Source organism: Pelobates fuscus, chromosome 13, assembly GCF_036172605.1.
Source record: "Pelobates fuscus isolate aPelFus1 chromosome 13, aPelFus1.pri, whole genome shotgun sequence".
Lineage (NCBI taxonomy): Eukaryota > Metazoa > Chordata > Amphibia > Anura > Pelobatidae > Pelobates > Pelobates fuscus.
The window spans coordinates 66,688,508-66,707,444 of NC_086329.1; the positions used below are offsets into that span (position 1 = coordinate 66,688,508).

Below are 18,937 nucleotides of genomic sequence, written 5' to 3' on the forward strand. Positions count from 1 at the left end.
TACACACTGCACTCACACACTGCATTCATATACACACTGCATACACACTGCACTCATACACACACTGCACTGCATTCATTATACACACACTGCACTCATACACACACTGCACTCATATACACACACTGCACTCCATTCATTATATACACACTGCATTCATACACACACTGCATTCATACACACACAGCATTCATACACACACAGCATTCATATACACACTGCATTCATACACACACACACACTGCATTCATTATATACACACACTGTAAATAAATATTCAGTTAATATAACTTTTTTAGGATCTAATTTTATTTAGAAATTTACCAGTAGCTGCTGCATTTTCCACCCTAGTCTTATACTCGAGTCAATAAGTTTTCCCAGTTTTTTGGGGTAAAATTAGGGGCCTCGGCTTATATTCGGGTCGGCTTATACTCGAGTATATACGGTACTTCTGAGATTGATACAGTTTGTATTGAAGTATACCTTTATATAAGCATAAACAGTTTTTTACTGCACGTTGGAGGGTGTGTATAAGTATTTTATGTTCACTTATTGAGGGTGTTTGGGAAAAACCTTTCACCCAATATTGTGCCAATACTGTGGAAGTGCCATTCACTTGTATATTTTTTTAGTATATATAGAACAAGACTGTTTTTGATTGGTTTAAACTTTATAATTGATCTGAGCTGCTGGAATTTTAAGTGAAGAAAGTTTATGCAAAATATGAAACCTGTCATTACTAAAATTAAGATTATAAATACACTATGTTAGCATAATCTACAATTACATACCAAAATGAAACAAGCAATTTATAAGTTTAAAGCAGCAAATATTTTTTCCCAGGGCGTCGTAAATCTGCCCTGGACCAGGAGAACTGGGGAATTAAAACAACAGTTACGTGAAGAGATTGCAAGTAAGGAGCAGGGAGAAAATAAACTGGCAAAATCTAACAAGCCTGTGTGAGATTCATAGTATATGGTGAATATTTTTGTCATACCTGATTGCAGAGATATTTTTAGTCCTTTGCCGATCTAAAGCTTCTGCTCTTTCTTCCAGTTCATTCAGATGGTCCTGGATTTGTTTTGCCTTTTCAGACTCTCCAGCTTCCTCTGCCATGGCCTACAACAAACCATATAAAATTGTTTTATGGGCGGATTTAAGAAAAACTATGAGTTGCCGCCTCCTTCATACGGTTTAATGCAGCTCAATAAACCGCTTAGACAGAAAGCAAAGGGTGATGGCGACGTACAAAGGTTGTACAAGAAGATACTCCACAATAGAAGGGAGAACTACCATCCTGATAAAGCATCCTGTTACTACGAAAGTGAGTACTAGGGTTTTGTTTTAATATTACCATATTATTGTGTGGTGTAATTTTGATTTTACAAATACTATTTTGCCCATAAGTGTTCCTTTATTAAAGGAACAGTATCTTTAAAACCAAATATTTTTTAAGTTAAATGTGTTTGTCCTCTAAGATTTACTGAGCCCCTCTTTTAAAACAAGTATTAAACATCCATCATCTAGCACTGAAACAGTCTTCAATCCACTTATTCTCATAGAGGAGCATTGGGAACCTTTGGCGCATAAACATCCACAGCTGCTCTCCACCATTCCGATTCATCTCAGAGAAACCACTGCTTTTCTATGAAAAGCATTAAAGGGACACACTAGCCACCTGGACCACTTCAGCTAATTGAAGTGGTCTGGGTGTCGTGTCCCTATTGCACTTAGTGCTGCACTGTAAAACACTGCAGTTCCAGAGAACTACAATTTTTACATTGCAGCTCCAGTCTGCCCTCAGTGGCAGTCTACTGAATTGAAATGGACCTTTGGTCCGTTCTTTGACGCTGGACGTCCTCATGCTCTGCATGAAAACCTCCAGCGTCAGACTTTCTCCACAGCAAAGCATTCTGTGACGAACTACTCTTTGCCACTGGCTTCTGGAGGGGCCTGATTGCCAGCCTCCTGCCCCAAGACTATGGGCCCTGCATAAAGACATGCTAGAAAGGGCCTTCCATGGGAAAATGTGCCTCTTACCCTCCCCCTTTTTCCTGTCCTATTGTTCTCCAGCAGGGCGTTGTCCCAGGGACACTGCCAGACCAGTTGAAACTGGCTGCTTTGTCCCTCCTTAATCTCTCATCAGCCCTTACTTACATATTGAGCACTCAGATCCAAGCTATCTGTGGATATGTTGGACATATAGGTTAATAACATTGTATTATAAGAGTTATGTAGTTTTATGTGTTTTTTGTAACAGTTTTTGACTTGGAGATATTTCCTGTACCTGGAGATAATCAATTTACCACAGTCACTTAAGCCAATTATCTCCAGGATAGAGGAGAAGATAGACCGGCTGAACAGCCTAAATCTGTGGAACTTTTTTGGGCATGAAAGCCATGCTTGTGGTCGGTCAAATGTGGGGATATGTGGTGTTTTGGGGTCTTTTCTGTGTTTTGTGAAAAATTTGTGTTTTCTGCCTGTGGGTAATTGAGTTAGTCCATTGTGTTTGGTAATTGTATCACAGGCAGAGGGGAGGGTTTGTGTACATTATCTGGGAGTGCCTAACTGTACAAGAGTGTTTTGATTGGCTTTGTAACTTTGTGTCCTGTGTTCCACAAGGTTCACATGGGTGGTAACCTTGTGGAAAAACTTGTATAAAAGAGACAATAAACCCTCAGTTCATTCTGTTCCTGCTTAACCCTCAATACGTAGCCTTGTCTCGTTATTGTAGGGAACTGCTATATTCACACTGGGGATTGCTATACTTTGTATACTCCCCTGAGCTCTAATCACTTAGCTCTTTGAAGAGCTGTTCCTGATACGCTCTCCTGGAGGAGAGGTCTTTCCCACACGGTCCAGGGTGGAAGGAAGACGGCGAGACTCCAGTTAAGCTACGACTATTGTGGAGTCTGCGGTGCTTATGGTCCTCGGCGTCAGCTAAGAAGCGTCAGTCAACGGAGGTGCACAGCCAGGGGATCCCTTACACATTCATTACACTTTCCAATGAGGAAATCCTAATGAGATTGCGGCCATAGCCGCGCATGCGCAATGGTCTCCCCCGCCGGCTGGCGTTGGCGGGAAGAAGCATGGGCAGAGCCTGACCCAGCGCCAAGAAACATCAGCGCTGGATTCAGGAAAGTGGCTGAAGGTGTTTTAACCTCTTCAGCCCCGCGGGAGGGGGGGGGCTACTTAGAAACCTATAGTGCCAGGAAAATGGTTTTGTTTTCCTGGCACAATAGGATCCCTTTAATTGTGTACAGTATCATGTGTGTATTAAAACCAAACGTGACGCAGTCACTTTTCTAAAGTCTTCAGAAGAAAGTGCCACTAGGGCGGGCCAATGCCCTTGAGGCATAATATGGAAAAAATATAAACACGCATTTCTCAGAAACGTATGTTTCATATTGTAAAATCTATGCATTCTATTCTTAAAGTGTTCCACTAAGTTATGACTTTGTCAAGAAGAAATGTTACCAAAGAATATCTATAATAAGTATTGTGCTTTCAAACAGGTTGTTTCGAACTATTTTTAAACAATCTACTAAACCAAGTCACATACCTCCTACTTAGAAACTGCAATTCCAATCCAGTTTACGCTCTACGGAATACACGATCTTTAAGCATCAAACAATTCTATATATGATCTTTTTATATCTAATCTCAGTCTCCTGACTAACAGAAACCTGGATAACCTTAGACACCAATTACCCTGCTGCATTCTCTGACGGGGCTTTACACTTCTCCCACTCTTCCCGACCTGGGGATAGACAGGTTTCTATACTTTTCAGCATATACACCCATCCCCCAATTTTAAAGTGCACGCTATACTCCTAATCTCTCTATTCACTTTGCATACTGTTATTATCTCCTGTCCATCTACGCCATTTCTCTTTTTACTTGACTACTTTGCTGCCAGGTTCTCCAATATTCATTCAGTCTTAACACTTGCCGTGTCCAACATACCTATCAATTACCCTTTAATCTTTGCTGCCTCTGAACTTCTTTCTGTCCAAAGCTCATTTGGCAATACACATTCTCTAGCACATTGGGACAGTAACTCAAAACAACCAAAATACTAATTCAAGCTAAAGTAATATTTCATATGGATTACTCTAATGTTGTTCTGTGTGGTACAGTCAGACTTCCTTTCCCGTGCAATATGTCTCAAAACCACTTACTACAAGATAAGCATGTAAAAGCAGGTCTCTTATCTTTCAGTACCAATGTATAACTATGCTACAGAGCAACTTTACTGTACCTTCGCTTTATTATACAGTGTTCACAGTATAGAATAAGTAAACCGTAACTTTAAGAAGTGTACCTTCTCTTTCATGAGTTGTGTTTTTTTCATGGCATAATTAGAGGGAGCTTTCCTAAACCGTTCTTTTTCCTTCACAATCTGCAAAAAAAGAATTAAAAGATTAAAAACAAATTCAATGCAAAAAAAAAAGTCTGTATTATAGGTTTTAGTGGATTTATTGTAAATTTCTATTTAAAGGGACACTATAGTCACCTGAACAACTTTAGCTTAATGAAGTAGTTTCGGTGTATAGAACATGCCCCTGCAGCCTCACTGCTCAATCCTCTGCCATTTAGGAGTTGAATCCCTTTGTTTATGAACCCTAGTCACACCTCCCTGCATGTGACTTGCACAGCCTTCCATAAACACTTCCTGTAAAGAGAGCCCTATTTAGGCTTTTATTGCAAGTTCTGTTTAATTAAGATGTTCTTATCCCCTGCAATGTTAATAGCTTGCTAGACCCTGCAAGAGCCTCCTGTATGTGATTAAAGTTCAATTTAGAGATTGAGATACAATTATTTAAGGTAAATTACATCTGTTTGAAAATGAAACCAGTTGTTTTTTCATGCAGGCTGTGTCAATCATAGCCAGGGGAGGTGTGGCTAGGACTGCATAAACAGAAACAAAGTGATTTAACTCCTAAATGACAGTGAAATTGCAGGGGAATGATCTATACACTAAAACTGCTTTATTTAGCTAAAGCAATTTAGGTCACTAGTGTTTCTTTAACCCTTTAAGGACGGAGGCAATTGTACAAGTTCTGTTTAAAACCAAATTTAAACAAAAACTGGAATGTATCTGTTCAAACGTAATTCACCGGTTTCATATTAACTTTTTGAAAAGTTACAGGGTCAAATATAGCACGTTCCATTTTTCAGTTTATACAGGGAGTGCAGAATTATTAGGCAAATGAGTATTTTGACCACATCATCCTCTTTATGCATGTTGTCTTACTACAAGCTGTATGGGCTCGAAAGCCTACTACCAATTAAGCATATTAGGTGATGTGCATCTCTGTAATGAGAAGGGGTGTGGTCTAATGACATCAACACCCTATATCAGGTGTGCATAATTATTAGGCAACTTCCTTTCCTTTGGCAAAATGGGTCAAAAGAAGGACTTGACAGGCTCAGAAAAGTCAAAAATAGTGAGATATCTTGCAGAGGGATGCAGCACTCTTAAAATTGCAAAGCTTCTGAAGCGTGATCATCGAACAATCAAGCGTTTCATTCAAAATAGTCAACAGGGTCGCAAGAAGCGTGTGGAGAAACCAAGGCGCAAAATAACTGCCCATGAACTGAGAAAAGTCAAGCGTGCAGCTGCCAAGATGCCACTTGCCACCAGTTTGGCCATATTTCAGAGCTGCAACATCACTGGAGTGCCCAAAAGCACAAGGTGTGCAACACTCAGAGACATGGCCAAGGTAAGAAAGGCTGAAAGACAACCACCACTGACAAGACACACAAGCTGAAACGTCAAGACTGGGCCAAGAAATATCTCAAGACTGATTTTTCTAAGGTTTTATGGACTGATGAAATGAGAGTGAGTCTTGATGGGCCAGATGGATGGATTGGTAAAGGGCAGAGAGCTCCAGTCCGACTCAGACGCCAGCAAGGTGGAGGTGGAGTACTGGTTTGGGCTGGTATCATCAAAGATGAGCTTGTGGGGCCTTTTCGGGTTGAGGATGGAGTCAAGCTCAACTCCCAGTCCTACTGCCAGTTTCTGGAAGACACCTTCTTCAAGCAGTGGTACAGGAAGAAGTCCGCATCCTTCAAGAAAAACATGATTTTCATGCAGGACAATGCTCCATCACATGCGTCCAAGTACTCCACAGCGTGGCTGGCAAGAAACACTGACAGAATCCATGGATGGCAGGCTTTTGAGTGTCCTTGCAAAGAAAGGTGGCTATATTGGTCACTGATTTGTTTTTGAATGTCAGAAATGTATATTTGCGAATGTTGAGATGTTATATTGGTTTCACTGGTAAAAATAAATAATTGAAATGGGTATATATTTGTTTTTTGTTAAGTTGCCTAATAATTATGCACAGTAATAGTCACCTGCACACACAGATATCCCCCTAAAATAGCTATAACTAAAAAACTAAAAACGACTTCCAAAAATATTCAGCTTTGATATTAATGAGTTTGTTGGGTTCATTGAGAACATGGTTGTTGTTCAATAATAAAATTAATCCTCAAAAATATAACTTGCCTAATAATTCTGCACTCCCTGTACACATTGAAATGCCAGATTAGTAATGTTGCCTTTGAGACGGTATCGTAGCCCTGGAATGAATTACCCCCATAGAAGCCACCAACAAAGTTCCATGCATACCTCTGTTTTTAATGCTATAACCATAGTCATAGGAATAAACTGCACATCGATAGCATGCCTTGAGCCATTGCATGGCCCTGTAGTGCATACCATTAGCAAAAGTAAAGAACCCAGGGTATTTAATATGGGGTATGTCCAGTCTTTTCTGGTAGCCATTTAGTCACAAACACTGGTTAGAGTTAGTGTTCATATTTGTTTGAGTGAAATATACAAAAAAAAAAAAAGCCTTATATTTGACTCTCTAACTTTCAAAAACACCATAAAACCTGTAGATGAGGGGTACTGTTCTACTCTAGAGACTTCACTTAACACATATTAGTGGTTCAAAACAGTAAAACTTATATGGTCAGTAAAAGTGCAGTTTGTGTCTGAAAATTGCAAAAAAAAAAAGTCACTTTCACTGACAATATCATAGTTTCATAGTTACCATTTTGACGGATTACGAAAACAGGTGGCTGACCTGATAAGAGAGTCACGACGACATTGACGAAGATGTAAACAATGTTAGTGATGAAGCCAGCACATAGCACTGATTGTTAGTACTGACGCATAGTTTCTTTGCCCTAATCCGCCTCTTAATGGCCAACTAGCACCTAGAGGACGTTCGCCCGGAATAGCTACCATGCTGAACGCAACACAATATTAGACAGGGTCACAGAACCCCTGCGTAGGCCATAACCTGTGGACCCGTTCATGCAACTATAACCAGACCTCTGCGCAGGCGCTGACCCGCTTTTCGACCACTACGTTAGCAATGTAATGTATTGGGAACCCATTACCCGCACATAACAGCTCAGAGTATAGGACACAAAACAACGAACTGTGAACAAAACTGCTACGCCGACTAGCCCTCTGCGCAGGCAATCATATGCTTAAACTGCTCTCAACCGCAGCTCACACCCATGCGTAGGCAATCCCATGCTTTGGCGTCTTGTACATCAGCTAGATTCATGTATTTATGCGGTGAACACAATAAACATGTTCGAAACAGAGAAATTACATGACTAATACAAACCTGCTCACGCAAAGCACTTGCACACACCAACACACGCGCAAAGCAATGCGCAAACCAGCCACTCAGAAGAGATTGCATAAACCAGCTAGCACAAAAAACCTACACAAACAGGCTCACGTACAGCAATTCGAGGGTACCTACCAGCCTGCTCTTACATTATAATGTGTATGGACGTTGATTCTTAAATACCACGTTCTTTTTTCTTCCCTTTTTTTGTTATTGCATGCCTGCACTGTATCTGTTTAAAGGCTGTTACATGACAGACTACTATTGCTTAATCGCTAAATAATGCGTTAGATATATGTAATAGTGCTAACACAATCCCGGCAATTCACACCGTAATGCTTGTAAGTTTAACCCTGCAAAGTTAGTTTGAATACGATTTTATGTTTTAATCGAATACGCCTCTGCGTAGGCAATACAATGTATTTCTTCTCATATGCTGACAATTAAGCCTCTACATAGGCAACAATTCACCTTATTGAAAGTTACTGCTTAGGCCCCTGCGAGAGCAACCACTTGCCTTAATATGAACCAGTTCGCAATTTGCACTTATGCTGTGAAACAATAAAAATATTCAAAACAAAAAATAATTTGAACGCCAATTTTGGCCAGTGTTTGTGACTACCGTATATACTCGAGTATAAGCCGACCCGAATATAAGCCGAGGCCCCTAATTTTACCCCAAAAAACTGGGAAAACTTATTGACTCGAGTATAAGACTAGGGTGGGAAATGCAGCAGCTACTGGTAAATTTCTAAATAAAATTAGATCCTAAAAAATTATATTAATTGAATATTTATTTACAGTGTGTGTGTGTGTATATAGATATATGAGTGCAGTGTGTGTGTGTATATAGATATATGAGTGCAGTGTGTGTGTGTATATAGATATACGAGTGCAGTGTGTGTGTGTATATAGATATACGAGTGCAGTGTGTGTGTGTATATAGATATACGAGTGCAGTGTGTGTGTATATAGATATACGAGTGCAGTGTGTGTGTGTATATAGATATATGAGTGCAGTGTGTGTGTGTATATAGATATATGAATGCAGTGTGTGTATATATATATATATATATATATATATATATATATATATATATATATGGATGCAGTGTGTGATGCAGCGTGTGTGTGTGTGATGCAGCGTGTGTGTGTGATGCAGCGTGTGTGTGTGATGCAGTGTGTGTGTGTATGTGATGCAGTGTGTGTGTGTATGTGATGCAGTGTGTGTGTGTATGTGATGCAGTGTGTGTGTGTATGTGATGCAGTGTGTGTATGTGATGCAGTGTGTGTGTGTATGTGATGCAGTGTGTGTGTGTGTGATGCAGTGTGTGTGTGTGATGCAGTGTGTGTGTGTGATGCAGTGTGTGTGTGATGCAGTGTGTGTGTGTGATGCAGTGTGTGTGTGTGATGCAGTGTGTGTGTGTGATGCAGTGTGTGTGTGTGATGCAGTGTGTGTGTGTGATGCAGTGTGTGTGTGTATGTGATGCAGTGTGTGTGTGTATGTGATGCAGTGTGTGTGTGTATGTGATGCAGTGTGTGTGTGTATGTGATGCAGTGTGTGTGTGTATGTGATGCAGTGTGTGTGTGTATGTGATGCAGTGTGTGTGTGTATGTGATGCAGTGTGTGTGTGTATGTGATGCAGTGTGTGTGTGTATGTGATGCAGTGTGTGTGTGTATGTGATGCAGTGTGTGTGTGTGTATGTGATGCAGTGTGTGTGTGTGTATGTGATGCAGTGTGTGTGTGTGTATGTGATGCAGTGTGTGTGTGTGTATGTGATGCAGTGTGTGTGTGTGTATGTGATGCAGTGTGTGTGTGTGTATGTGATGCAGTGTGTGTGTGTGTATGTGATGCAGTGTGTGTGTGTATGTGATGCAGTGTGTGTGTGTATGTGATGCAGTGTGTGTGTGTGTATGTGATGCAGTGTGTGTGTATGTATGTGATGCAGTGTGTGTGTATGTGTATGTGATGCAGTGTGTGTGTATGTGTATGTGATGCAGTGTGTGTGTATGTGTATGTGATGCAGTGTGTGTGTATGTGTATGTGATGCAGTGTGTGTGTGTGTATGTGATGCAGTGTGTGTGTGTATGTGATGCAGTGTGTGTGTGTGTATGTGATGCAGTGTGTGTGTGTGGGTGTGTGTATGTGATGCAGTGTGTGTGTGTATGTGATGCAGTGTGTGTGTATGTATGTGTATGTGATGCAGTGTGTGTGTATGTGTGTGTATGTGTATGTGATGCAGTGTGTGTGTATGTGTATGTGATGCAGTGTGTGTGTATGTGTATGTGATGCAGTGTGTGTGTATGTGTGTGTATGTGTATGTGATGCAGTGTGTGTGTATGTGTATGTGATGCAGTGTGTGTGTATGTGTATGTGACGCAGTGTGTGTGTGTGTGTGTATGTGATGCAGTGTGTGTGTGTGTATGTGATGCAGTGTGTGTGTGTGTGTATGTGATGCAGTGTGTGTGTGTGTATGTGATGCAGTGTGTGTGTGTATGTGATGCAGTGTGTGTGTATGTATGTGTATGTGATGCAGTGTGTGTGTATGTATGTGTATGTGATGCAGTGTGTGTGTATGTGTGTGTATGTGATGCAGTGTGTGTGTGTATGTGATGCAGTGTGTGTGTGTATGTGATGCAGTGTGTGTGCGTATGTGATGCAGTGTGTGCGTATGTGATGCAGTGTGTGTGCGTATGTGATGCAGTGTGTGTGCGTATGTGATGCAGTGTGTGTGCGTATGTGATGCAGTGTGTGCGTATGTGATGCAGTGTGTGTGCGTATGTGATGCAGTGTGTGTGCGTATGTGATGCAGTGTGTGTGCGTATGTGATGCAGTGTGTGTGCGTATGTGATGCAGTGTGTGTGCGTATGTGATGCAGTGTGTGTGCGTATGTGATGCAGTGTGTGTGCGTATGTGATGCAGTGTGTGTGCGTATGTGATGCAGTGTGTGTGCGTATGTGATGCAGTGTGTGTGTATGTGATGCAGTGTGTGTGTATGTGATGCAGTGTGTGTGTATGTGATGCAGTGTGTGTGTATGTGATGCAGTGTGTGTGTATGTGATGCAGTGTGTGTGTATGTGATGCAGTGTGTGTGTATGTGATGCAGTGTGTGTGTATGTGATGCAGAGCCTTGGTGGGGCGTGAGCAGTTTAATTTTTTTAATTATTCTTTTAATATTGTTTTTTGTTTCATTAATTTTTTTTTATTATTTTTTTATTATTATTACCTTTTGTATTATTTTATTATTATTTATATATATTAATTTTTTTGCCCCCCCCCCCTCCCTGCTTGCTGGCAATCTTGATAAAGACCCAGGAGGGTCGAAACGTTGCTTTCTGTTAATCACAGTTTATGTATTCTTTTGGAATGCAGTAAATACTTTTGTTTCACTTGAATGAAGACCTAGTGTGCTCCCTTTATTGCTTTTTCTATATATTACGCGCGATTGCACCTAGGCATTTTATAATTTCTAAATACCTCGGATAAAGGAGGAGTGCCCTGCTGTTTTATTTATTTATATATATATATAAATGCAGTGTGTGTGTGTGTGTATATATATATATATATCTATATATATATATATATATATATATATATATATATATATATATATATATATATATATATAATTGTGTGTGTATTTTATCAAAGTACACGTAGAATATTGATTAATTATCATTGTTATTATAATTTGTAAATACGTAAAAAAAAATATAAATGTGTACTTTCGTTCTATTTTAAAATTAATAGAAGACGCTGCATCCCTTTCCCAGCTACCACTAGGAAAGCTGAATTGTTTAGACTTTTAAACACCACTATTGATAACTCCGATGCAGGGAAAGGCCCTAATGGGACTCAGTTGCCGGCTTTTCAAACTATGATGACATCACTAATGTCATCCATCGGCACCATTAGCGATAGGCTGGATAAATTGGAGGCAGGTTGTTCTACCCAGGCTCCTGCAAACCCAAATGTTTCCAGTCGCCCACTCGCTGAGGTTACGCCCGGTAATTCTTTAGCATCTATTTCTGTCCTTGATTCCATTAACCCCTCGCACATGGTCCCATCTCACCTTAAAATGGTGATTCTGGGGGGCGGAACCTAACCTCAGAGGAAGATGGTAGCCTCATTGTTCTGCACACCAGGAGACCCACAGAGGCCTACCCAATTCAACCACGCGGACGACCAAGGATCAGACTCCGAGGGGACTGACCTCACATCATACCCCTCGGCCCCCATCACCATCGGGATCCTCCACAACATGTTAAAAGAAGCCACAACAGACATCAAATCCAACGTGGCGGAAGAAATCGGCAAGCACCTAGCGGGCCTCAGAGCAGACGTGGAGGCACCTAACTCCCGCACAAACCAGATGGAGGTACGAATCACATCCCTGGCAACAGCCTCCACCTTACAATCCCAGGAAATCTCCCTCCACGGCCGCCATGAAGGACAGCTTGGAGGACCTAAACAATAGGTCGCGGAGGAACATCCGGCTCCACGGCCTACTCGAAACAGTCCAGCCAGAGGCCCTGATCACCACCCTGAAAGGTATCTTCTCCACAATGGCACCAGAAATGCCAATACCCCTATTGGAAATGGACTGGGCCCACAGGGCACTGCGACCCCCCCAACTTGAATCTCTCTACCCCCAGAGACGTTATAATCCGCCTCCACTGTTTCCAAACCAAGGAAAAATGTATGCAACTCGCCAGAGATTGCCCTCCCAAATATAAAGATACCCGCCTAACCTTTTTCCAGGACCTGGCCCCAACGACATTAAAGAAAAAAAAAAAAAGATATCTAAAACCTGGGAACCAAGCTTCTGAACCCCGCTCTACAATCGGGATACAGAGGGAGGGATAGGTCCAGAGACAGAGCAAGATCCCCTCGTCCGGCGAAACAAAAAAGAGACCCCTTCACTCCACAGCAGAAACCAACCATGGACGACATGGTGAAAACTCCCCATTACACCGTCCGGAACACTAGGAAGGCCTAACAAAAACAACACAACAGGAAAAACTAACATGCTGAGACTAACAAAACTCTAGCCCCCGGAGGCCCCCCCCGGACACTGATCAAAGACTCCTGGCTGTTGCCCCCCAGGCGGACCCCCGAACTCCCCAACTCCCCCGACCAAGAAAAAAAAAAAAAAGTCCCCAACCATCCATCTGGACTTACAGAATTGCAAAGTCACTCTGGCCGCAACCCAAGGACTAAAACAACACCGGGAAGGCAAGATCTAACACGCACCTGCAAGTACCAACCCCCGGCTACATAGAGGAAAAGGGGGCACCTAGAGACACACAAAGCAGGCATCACAGACCCCATTCCGCCCGGGCGCCCTACTCCACCAGGCACACCTAGATCTGCAAAAGAGGGGACCAATGTCCATCTAACGGTTAGGGCGAATAGTCTCAATAAAAATGAATCTCCTCCCCAGATTTCTCTATTTCAGGCGCTGCCAATACCCATATCCAAACATGACTTTAAAACACTCCAAATACACAGATAGATTAATCTGGTCAAACAGAAGAACACGTGTTAAAAGATCTACAATGTACAAAACCACAAAAACGGGAGGCCTGGGTCTCCCGAACTTCTACCACTATTACCAAGCGGCCCAATTGGCCCAAATACAAAATCTACACGCACCACCGGGACTCAAACTCTGGGTGGACCTGGAGCACCATCTCCTGGGACGAGACCACCCCTCACTACTCTTTTGGCTTCCCAAGAAAGATAGACCACCCACCCCACAGTCCACCCCTATGCCAACAACATCTTTCCTCATCTGGGACAATATCACTTCGAGGCACCCCATCACCCCTCACTCCCATCCTAAGAAACAGGCAATTCCCCCCAGGCCTATCGCCCCGAGATATGAAGATAACGGACTAGTCAGATTCCTTCACTTTTTCCAAGGCCAACATATTCGTCCATTCCAGGACTTCCCCAGACAGACACCTGACCACATTTGATCACTTCCGCAGCTTCCTCAACGAACCACACAACACAGACGCAACCAATAGACCAACCCAATTCGAAAAAGCTTGCCTACACGCACCAATACAGAAAGGGCAAATCACCAACATATACCTTCTCTTAAACTCTAACTCCCCAGAGGACGCCCTCTCCTTTACTAAAGCATGGGAAAGAGACATAGGCCCTCCGGCAGACCCCTCTGACTGGGAGGACATATGGGAAGCCACAGCCTCTCACCATATTAACCATAAAGAACAGGCATACAAAACCCTACTCAGGTGGTACACCCCACGCTCGCATATGATACACTGACATAGACATACCCAGAGACCCCTGGATATGGCTGCTTTCTAGACCCCACCACCCCCCCTCACTAGAGCCCAGAATTAACTGGTGGTTAGACTAGTGCTACGATAGCAGAACACTGGGGCAATCAGAATATACCCCGACTAACCACAATCAACAAAACACAAGAAACCATGGAAATGGACAAACTCTCAGCCCTACTACACGAAACACCACAACATTATCATAAGATATGGGACCCATGGATCCTACATCCCCTACCAGTGCTATGAACGGAGGAAAAGGACTCCACCCCCCCCACCCCCCCTCCCTCGTTACAAACCACAATGGCTCTGACAAAATGTAATTGAATTGCAAAGTTCTTTATGTGATTACCACCCAACCCCATCTTTAATTCTGTACCCAGTACCCCACCTTAAAATTGAAAAATAAAGAATTTAAAAAAAAAAAAAAAACCTGTCCATCCTGGAATTTGTGCTGGGTTTTATAATTTATAGGGATGTCTACTGCTCAGTATACACAGAGAAAATAGCTGAGTTAGATGTATACATGCACAAGATGCTGGATCTGGGGCACAAATAGGGTGGTACGGCTTTTTTTGATTACCATCGTTCCTTCTCTGCAAAGGTGGCTGCAGCTCTGACTCAGTTCAATTGTAGCATAAAATGGAGCAAATTGGACACCGTTATTCTGCAGGCCTCAGACCCCCCAGCTTGTGCAGTATGTGCATCTACTGCATATAGCACCAATTTCTGCCCAAATGCGGCTGAAACTGAACAGGACCATGCTGTCCCTAATCTCCAAAGACCTACTAGAGGCTTAAAGGACAAACTGGGTAGAGATATCGTATTCCTAGGCAAATCCCAGATTTGTAATAATTTTAATGCGGGTAATTGTGGTTTTAGCTCCTGTATGTGTATTCCCACTGTTTCAGGGCCCATTCACATACAATGTGCCCAAATAAAGCTTTTCCCAAACCGTATCACATGTGCGTGAACCTCACATTATTGGCTACACTGTTACAACAACATCCATCACACCATTTCGTTGACTACATTATCACTGGACTAACTGAAGGATTTCACACCGGGTTGGTACACTAGAAAGTGACAATTTACAATCCACAGTTAGTACACACACTTATCACGACTGAGGTGAAACAAGGGTTTTTGTTGGGTCCATTCATTTCCCCACCCTTCACATCCTGGACAACCAATCCCATAGGGGTTGTCACGGGGAAAACTTCACTCAAACCTAGACTGATAATTGATCTGTCAGCTCCACATTCCTCCACTATCCCCAGCCTTAATTCACTCCTACCTTACAAAGAAATTTTGTTACACTATGCCACTATTGATCATGCCATAGGGGCCATTTTAAAGGCTGGCACAGGGGTATGGCTAAGCAAAACGGACGTGGTAAATGCCTTCATATTGCTTCCCATGCACCCTTCCCTGTGGCATCTACACGGCATTAAAAGGCAGGGGTTGTATTATTTCTTCACCAGTCTCACTTTTGGCTCCAAAAGCAGCCCAAGAAATTTTGACACGTTTGCGGAAACTTAATGTGTGAAAATGTCCTTTGGTTATTCACTACCTGGACGATTCCCTCACGATTGAGTGTAACAAACTCCCCCCAAGTAGCTTTACACACGTTGGCTCTGTTTGAATCCCTCACTATCCCAGTCTCCCCTCACAAAACTTCAGGTCCAGACACTAGCATGCAATTCTTGGGGATCCAATTAGACACTATTCATATGCAAGCTAGCCTCCCACAGGATAATATTGAGCACACCCTGGCAAGCATTGAACACTACCTACTACAAGGTTATTGCAACCGGAAGGAACTACAATCGCTGCTGGGGTCGCTTAATTTTGCAATGAGGATTATACCGCAGGATAGATCCTTTGTCTCTTACTTATCTCTATTTCCACAATTCACTTTAGATGATCACGCAACCTCCGATTTACGCATGTGGTTTTTTTTCTCACCTCTTGGAACGGTTGAGCCATGTTTATACCACCCCTCCTCTGACACTTTACCTACACTATGGAAAGATGCCGCAGCAAAAACTGGTTTTGCGGCCATCTGGGGAGATCAATGGGTTTGGGGACCTTGGCCGACCGAAGTTGAATTCCTGCCCAGCTTCTCCGATACCTCAGCTTTGTTGGAGTTGTACCCAATCGTGGCAGCGGCCATTGACTAGGGACCAAATTGGTCCGGTCTGAAGGTTAGGTGTTACTCAGACAATTTAGGTACGTGCCATATTGTTAATAAAGACCGGTCTTTATCTCTGGTAATTATGAAACTTGTCAATTCTTTATCACCTGTATCCACGTTCTAGAGTACCCAAACACCTCAGCTGACCACTTATCTCTGTTTTGTTTTCAGGATTTCTTCTTGACACTACCCACCACTTCCAGACTGGCTACGCCTGCCCCACCATTTCAAGACATGATAATGGATGGAATGTTTTGTTAAACCACGCACGTCACGTTTCTCACCTTGCACTTTCAGTAAACACCAGGAACACATACGATAGAGCATTTCACATATTCACGAAATTTTTTATGGAATTTCACATCCACGACATGGTTGCTTTAGAATCAATATTAGGGTTCACTTCTTTTTGCCACATTAACATTAAATTATCTTTCAATACTATAAAGCTGTACCGTACAGGCATCCAGCACCACATGCTTATTTGACAACCCAACCCAACAGGTTTCCTGACATACCAAATAAAAACGGTACTTCAAGGCATTACATTTTTTTAGAGGCCAGCGAGCCTGATCGGACGCCATCTCTATCAGCTCCCGATAGCCCAAAGCTAATCTAAATCAATCCTGCTAGATACCGGCATCTTTTGAGAGCAACACACCCCGCAAGCGATAGAGCACAAGCCATACATGCCTTTCTTTCACGCCCAGAAGCCGGCAAAACAGAAACGCAGGTCTGAGGCCTACAGAGTAACGGCCTTCTCCGGCTGGGACTCACTACTCGGCGGAGCACAGCTTGATAGTGCGACAACTGCCCCAACCCAGTACCTTTCTGAAACCACAAACGGTACACCCACTATGAGGCGCAGAAACCAAAAAGCCTTACCCGCTACAGGGCCCGACTCCAGAGACATCAGCACCATGCTACAAAAGCAGCCGCAGCCCAAGATGGCGGCCGAGGACGGTGTCGTCTTGTCGGCCACTCCAGAGCCACCTGAACGCAGAGAATGCCCTCCCCACCAACCCCCAGGGCCCTACAGCAACCACCAACCTTGACTCCTTGGTGGGAACACTTGCCACAAATCAAGACCTCCAAACACTGCTCCTGGACATACGGAAACTGTGGGCTGCGGACATAGCAGTGATCAAGACGCATATACAGCAGGTGACAGTCCGCTTGAGGGCCGCGGAGGAGGAAGAGTCAGATATTAGAGCAGAGGTTACTAGCATGAAGGAAACACTCCTCAAGGTACAATCTACCCAGCTTATATTTACCTCACAGCTGCCCTTGAAGATCATCAGAGATGCAACAATATAAAAATCTGCGGCATCACAGCAGTGGTCACGGCGGACGAATTGCCCCACTTTCTACGGCGGCTGGTGGCAACAGTGCAACCCCCACAGGCAGCTAAAAGGTTCACTACGGATGGACTATACCGACTCCCTGATACAACAGCGCCTGCCACGGCTACCCCACGGGACATCATACGCTGCAAATCCTCCCAAGACAAGGGCCTCCTCATTGTCGCAATGCGGGGTAAGACGCCACTCCTCACCACATTGGGACTTTTGGCACCTCAACCCAGCGCCCTTTGTGCCGGCAGCAGGAGGCACGGACTCCCTCAACACCTGACTAAGACTGCTGATATTAATGTGTAGTTATGCATAGTTACAGTTTGTGTTCAGCTCTAGCAGTCTTCTCCTATTACACACCTCCCACACACGGCTGGAAAATCGCCCTATGCAACCCAACACATAAGGGCAGTGGAGCGGACGAGACCCTACTAACACACAGGACCACAATGGCCCAGAGACCACATCCTACTTTAACGCTGGCAAGCCACATTACTTACCTACCACCCCGACCCCACCGTTGCCCCCTCGGTTAGGGGCACATCTCGCCTCATTTTATTCAGAGAGGTAAAGCCAGGCACAAATGTCAGGAACAACACTCCCGAGCCACCTCACGGCACAAGCCTTGCTAAAACACCTGACACCACACGCCGCTAATCTACCACTCTCCCACCTGAATAACTAAAGTTTCTCACGGAACAATCACGCATACACCCTAAACATGCATAACATACATCCCAAACCTGATCTAGATAATCAGTAATACAAGTCTCATTCTAAGCCCCAGGTTTTTGTTACATGTAAGTTAACTTGTTTTAATATAAAAAATACAGTGCTGTTAAAATGACATGTGGAACCGATCTATACTGAACAGACTTATCTTGTAAACGCATTCTCCTGTCACTGTGAACTAATCGATCTTGTACCTACCTAGCACTACAAAAATAAAGAATTAAAAAAAAAAACCAAAAAACTTTTTTTACAAAAAAAAAAAAAAACAACACATTCCCTCGCAAAGATTGCCCATTGGCAACTGTGGCGAAACCAACCTCGCCACTGGGCCCTGGAGAAGCCTGTTTGCTAGCCTCCTACCTGCTGACTATGGCCCCTGGGTTATTTGGGGCATATTGTACTGTATATTGCTGCTACTGGCCCTTTTAACAGCATCTATGGACATATTGGGACTTTTGGGACTACTGTCCCTTTAAGACTGTGATACATATTCTAGTGTACTGCCTGTAATATTATATGTGTATTAAGTTTAACCTGGGATATGTATGCAGCATTCATCTGATTGTTCGGTAGAATCACTCCATTTATTATATTGAGTGAAACTACCGAACAACCAGACCACCCAGGAATAAGTGTGCCTCCAATTACAGTTTGCAACAATGTTGCAAACGGGTAATTG

The 18,937-nt window shown here is 43.1% G+C and overlaps 1 protein-coding gene across 1 annotated transcript in view; it reads right to left on the minus strand.

Annotated features, from left to right (window-relative positions):
* RTF1 (RTF1 homolog, Paf1/RNA polymerase II complex component) overlaps window positions 1–18,937 on the minus strand; it is a 131,367-nt gene that overhangs the window by 54,933 nt on the left and 57,497 nt on the right. Inside the window, exons 12-13 of the mRNA XM_063438995.1 lie at window positions 4,325–4,402; window positions 998–1,119 (exon numbers count right to left, since the gene is read on the minus strand). Coding sequence (XP_063295065.1) covers window positions 998–1,119; window positions 4,325–4,402 — 200 coding nt within the window. The remainder of the gene's footprint in view (window positions 1–997; window positions 1,120–4,324; window positions 4,403–18,937) is intronic.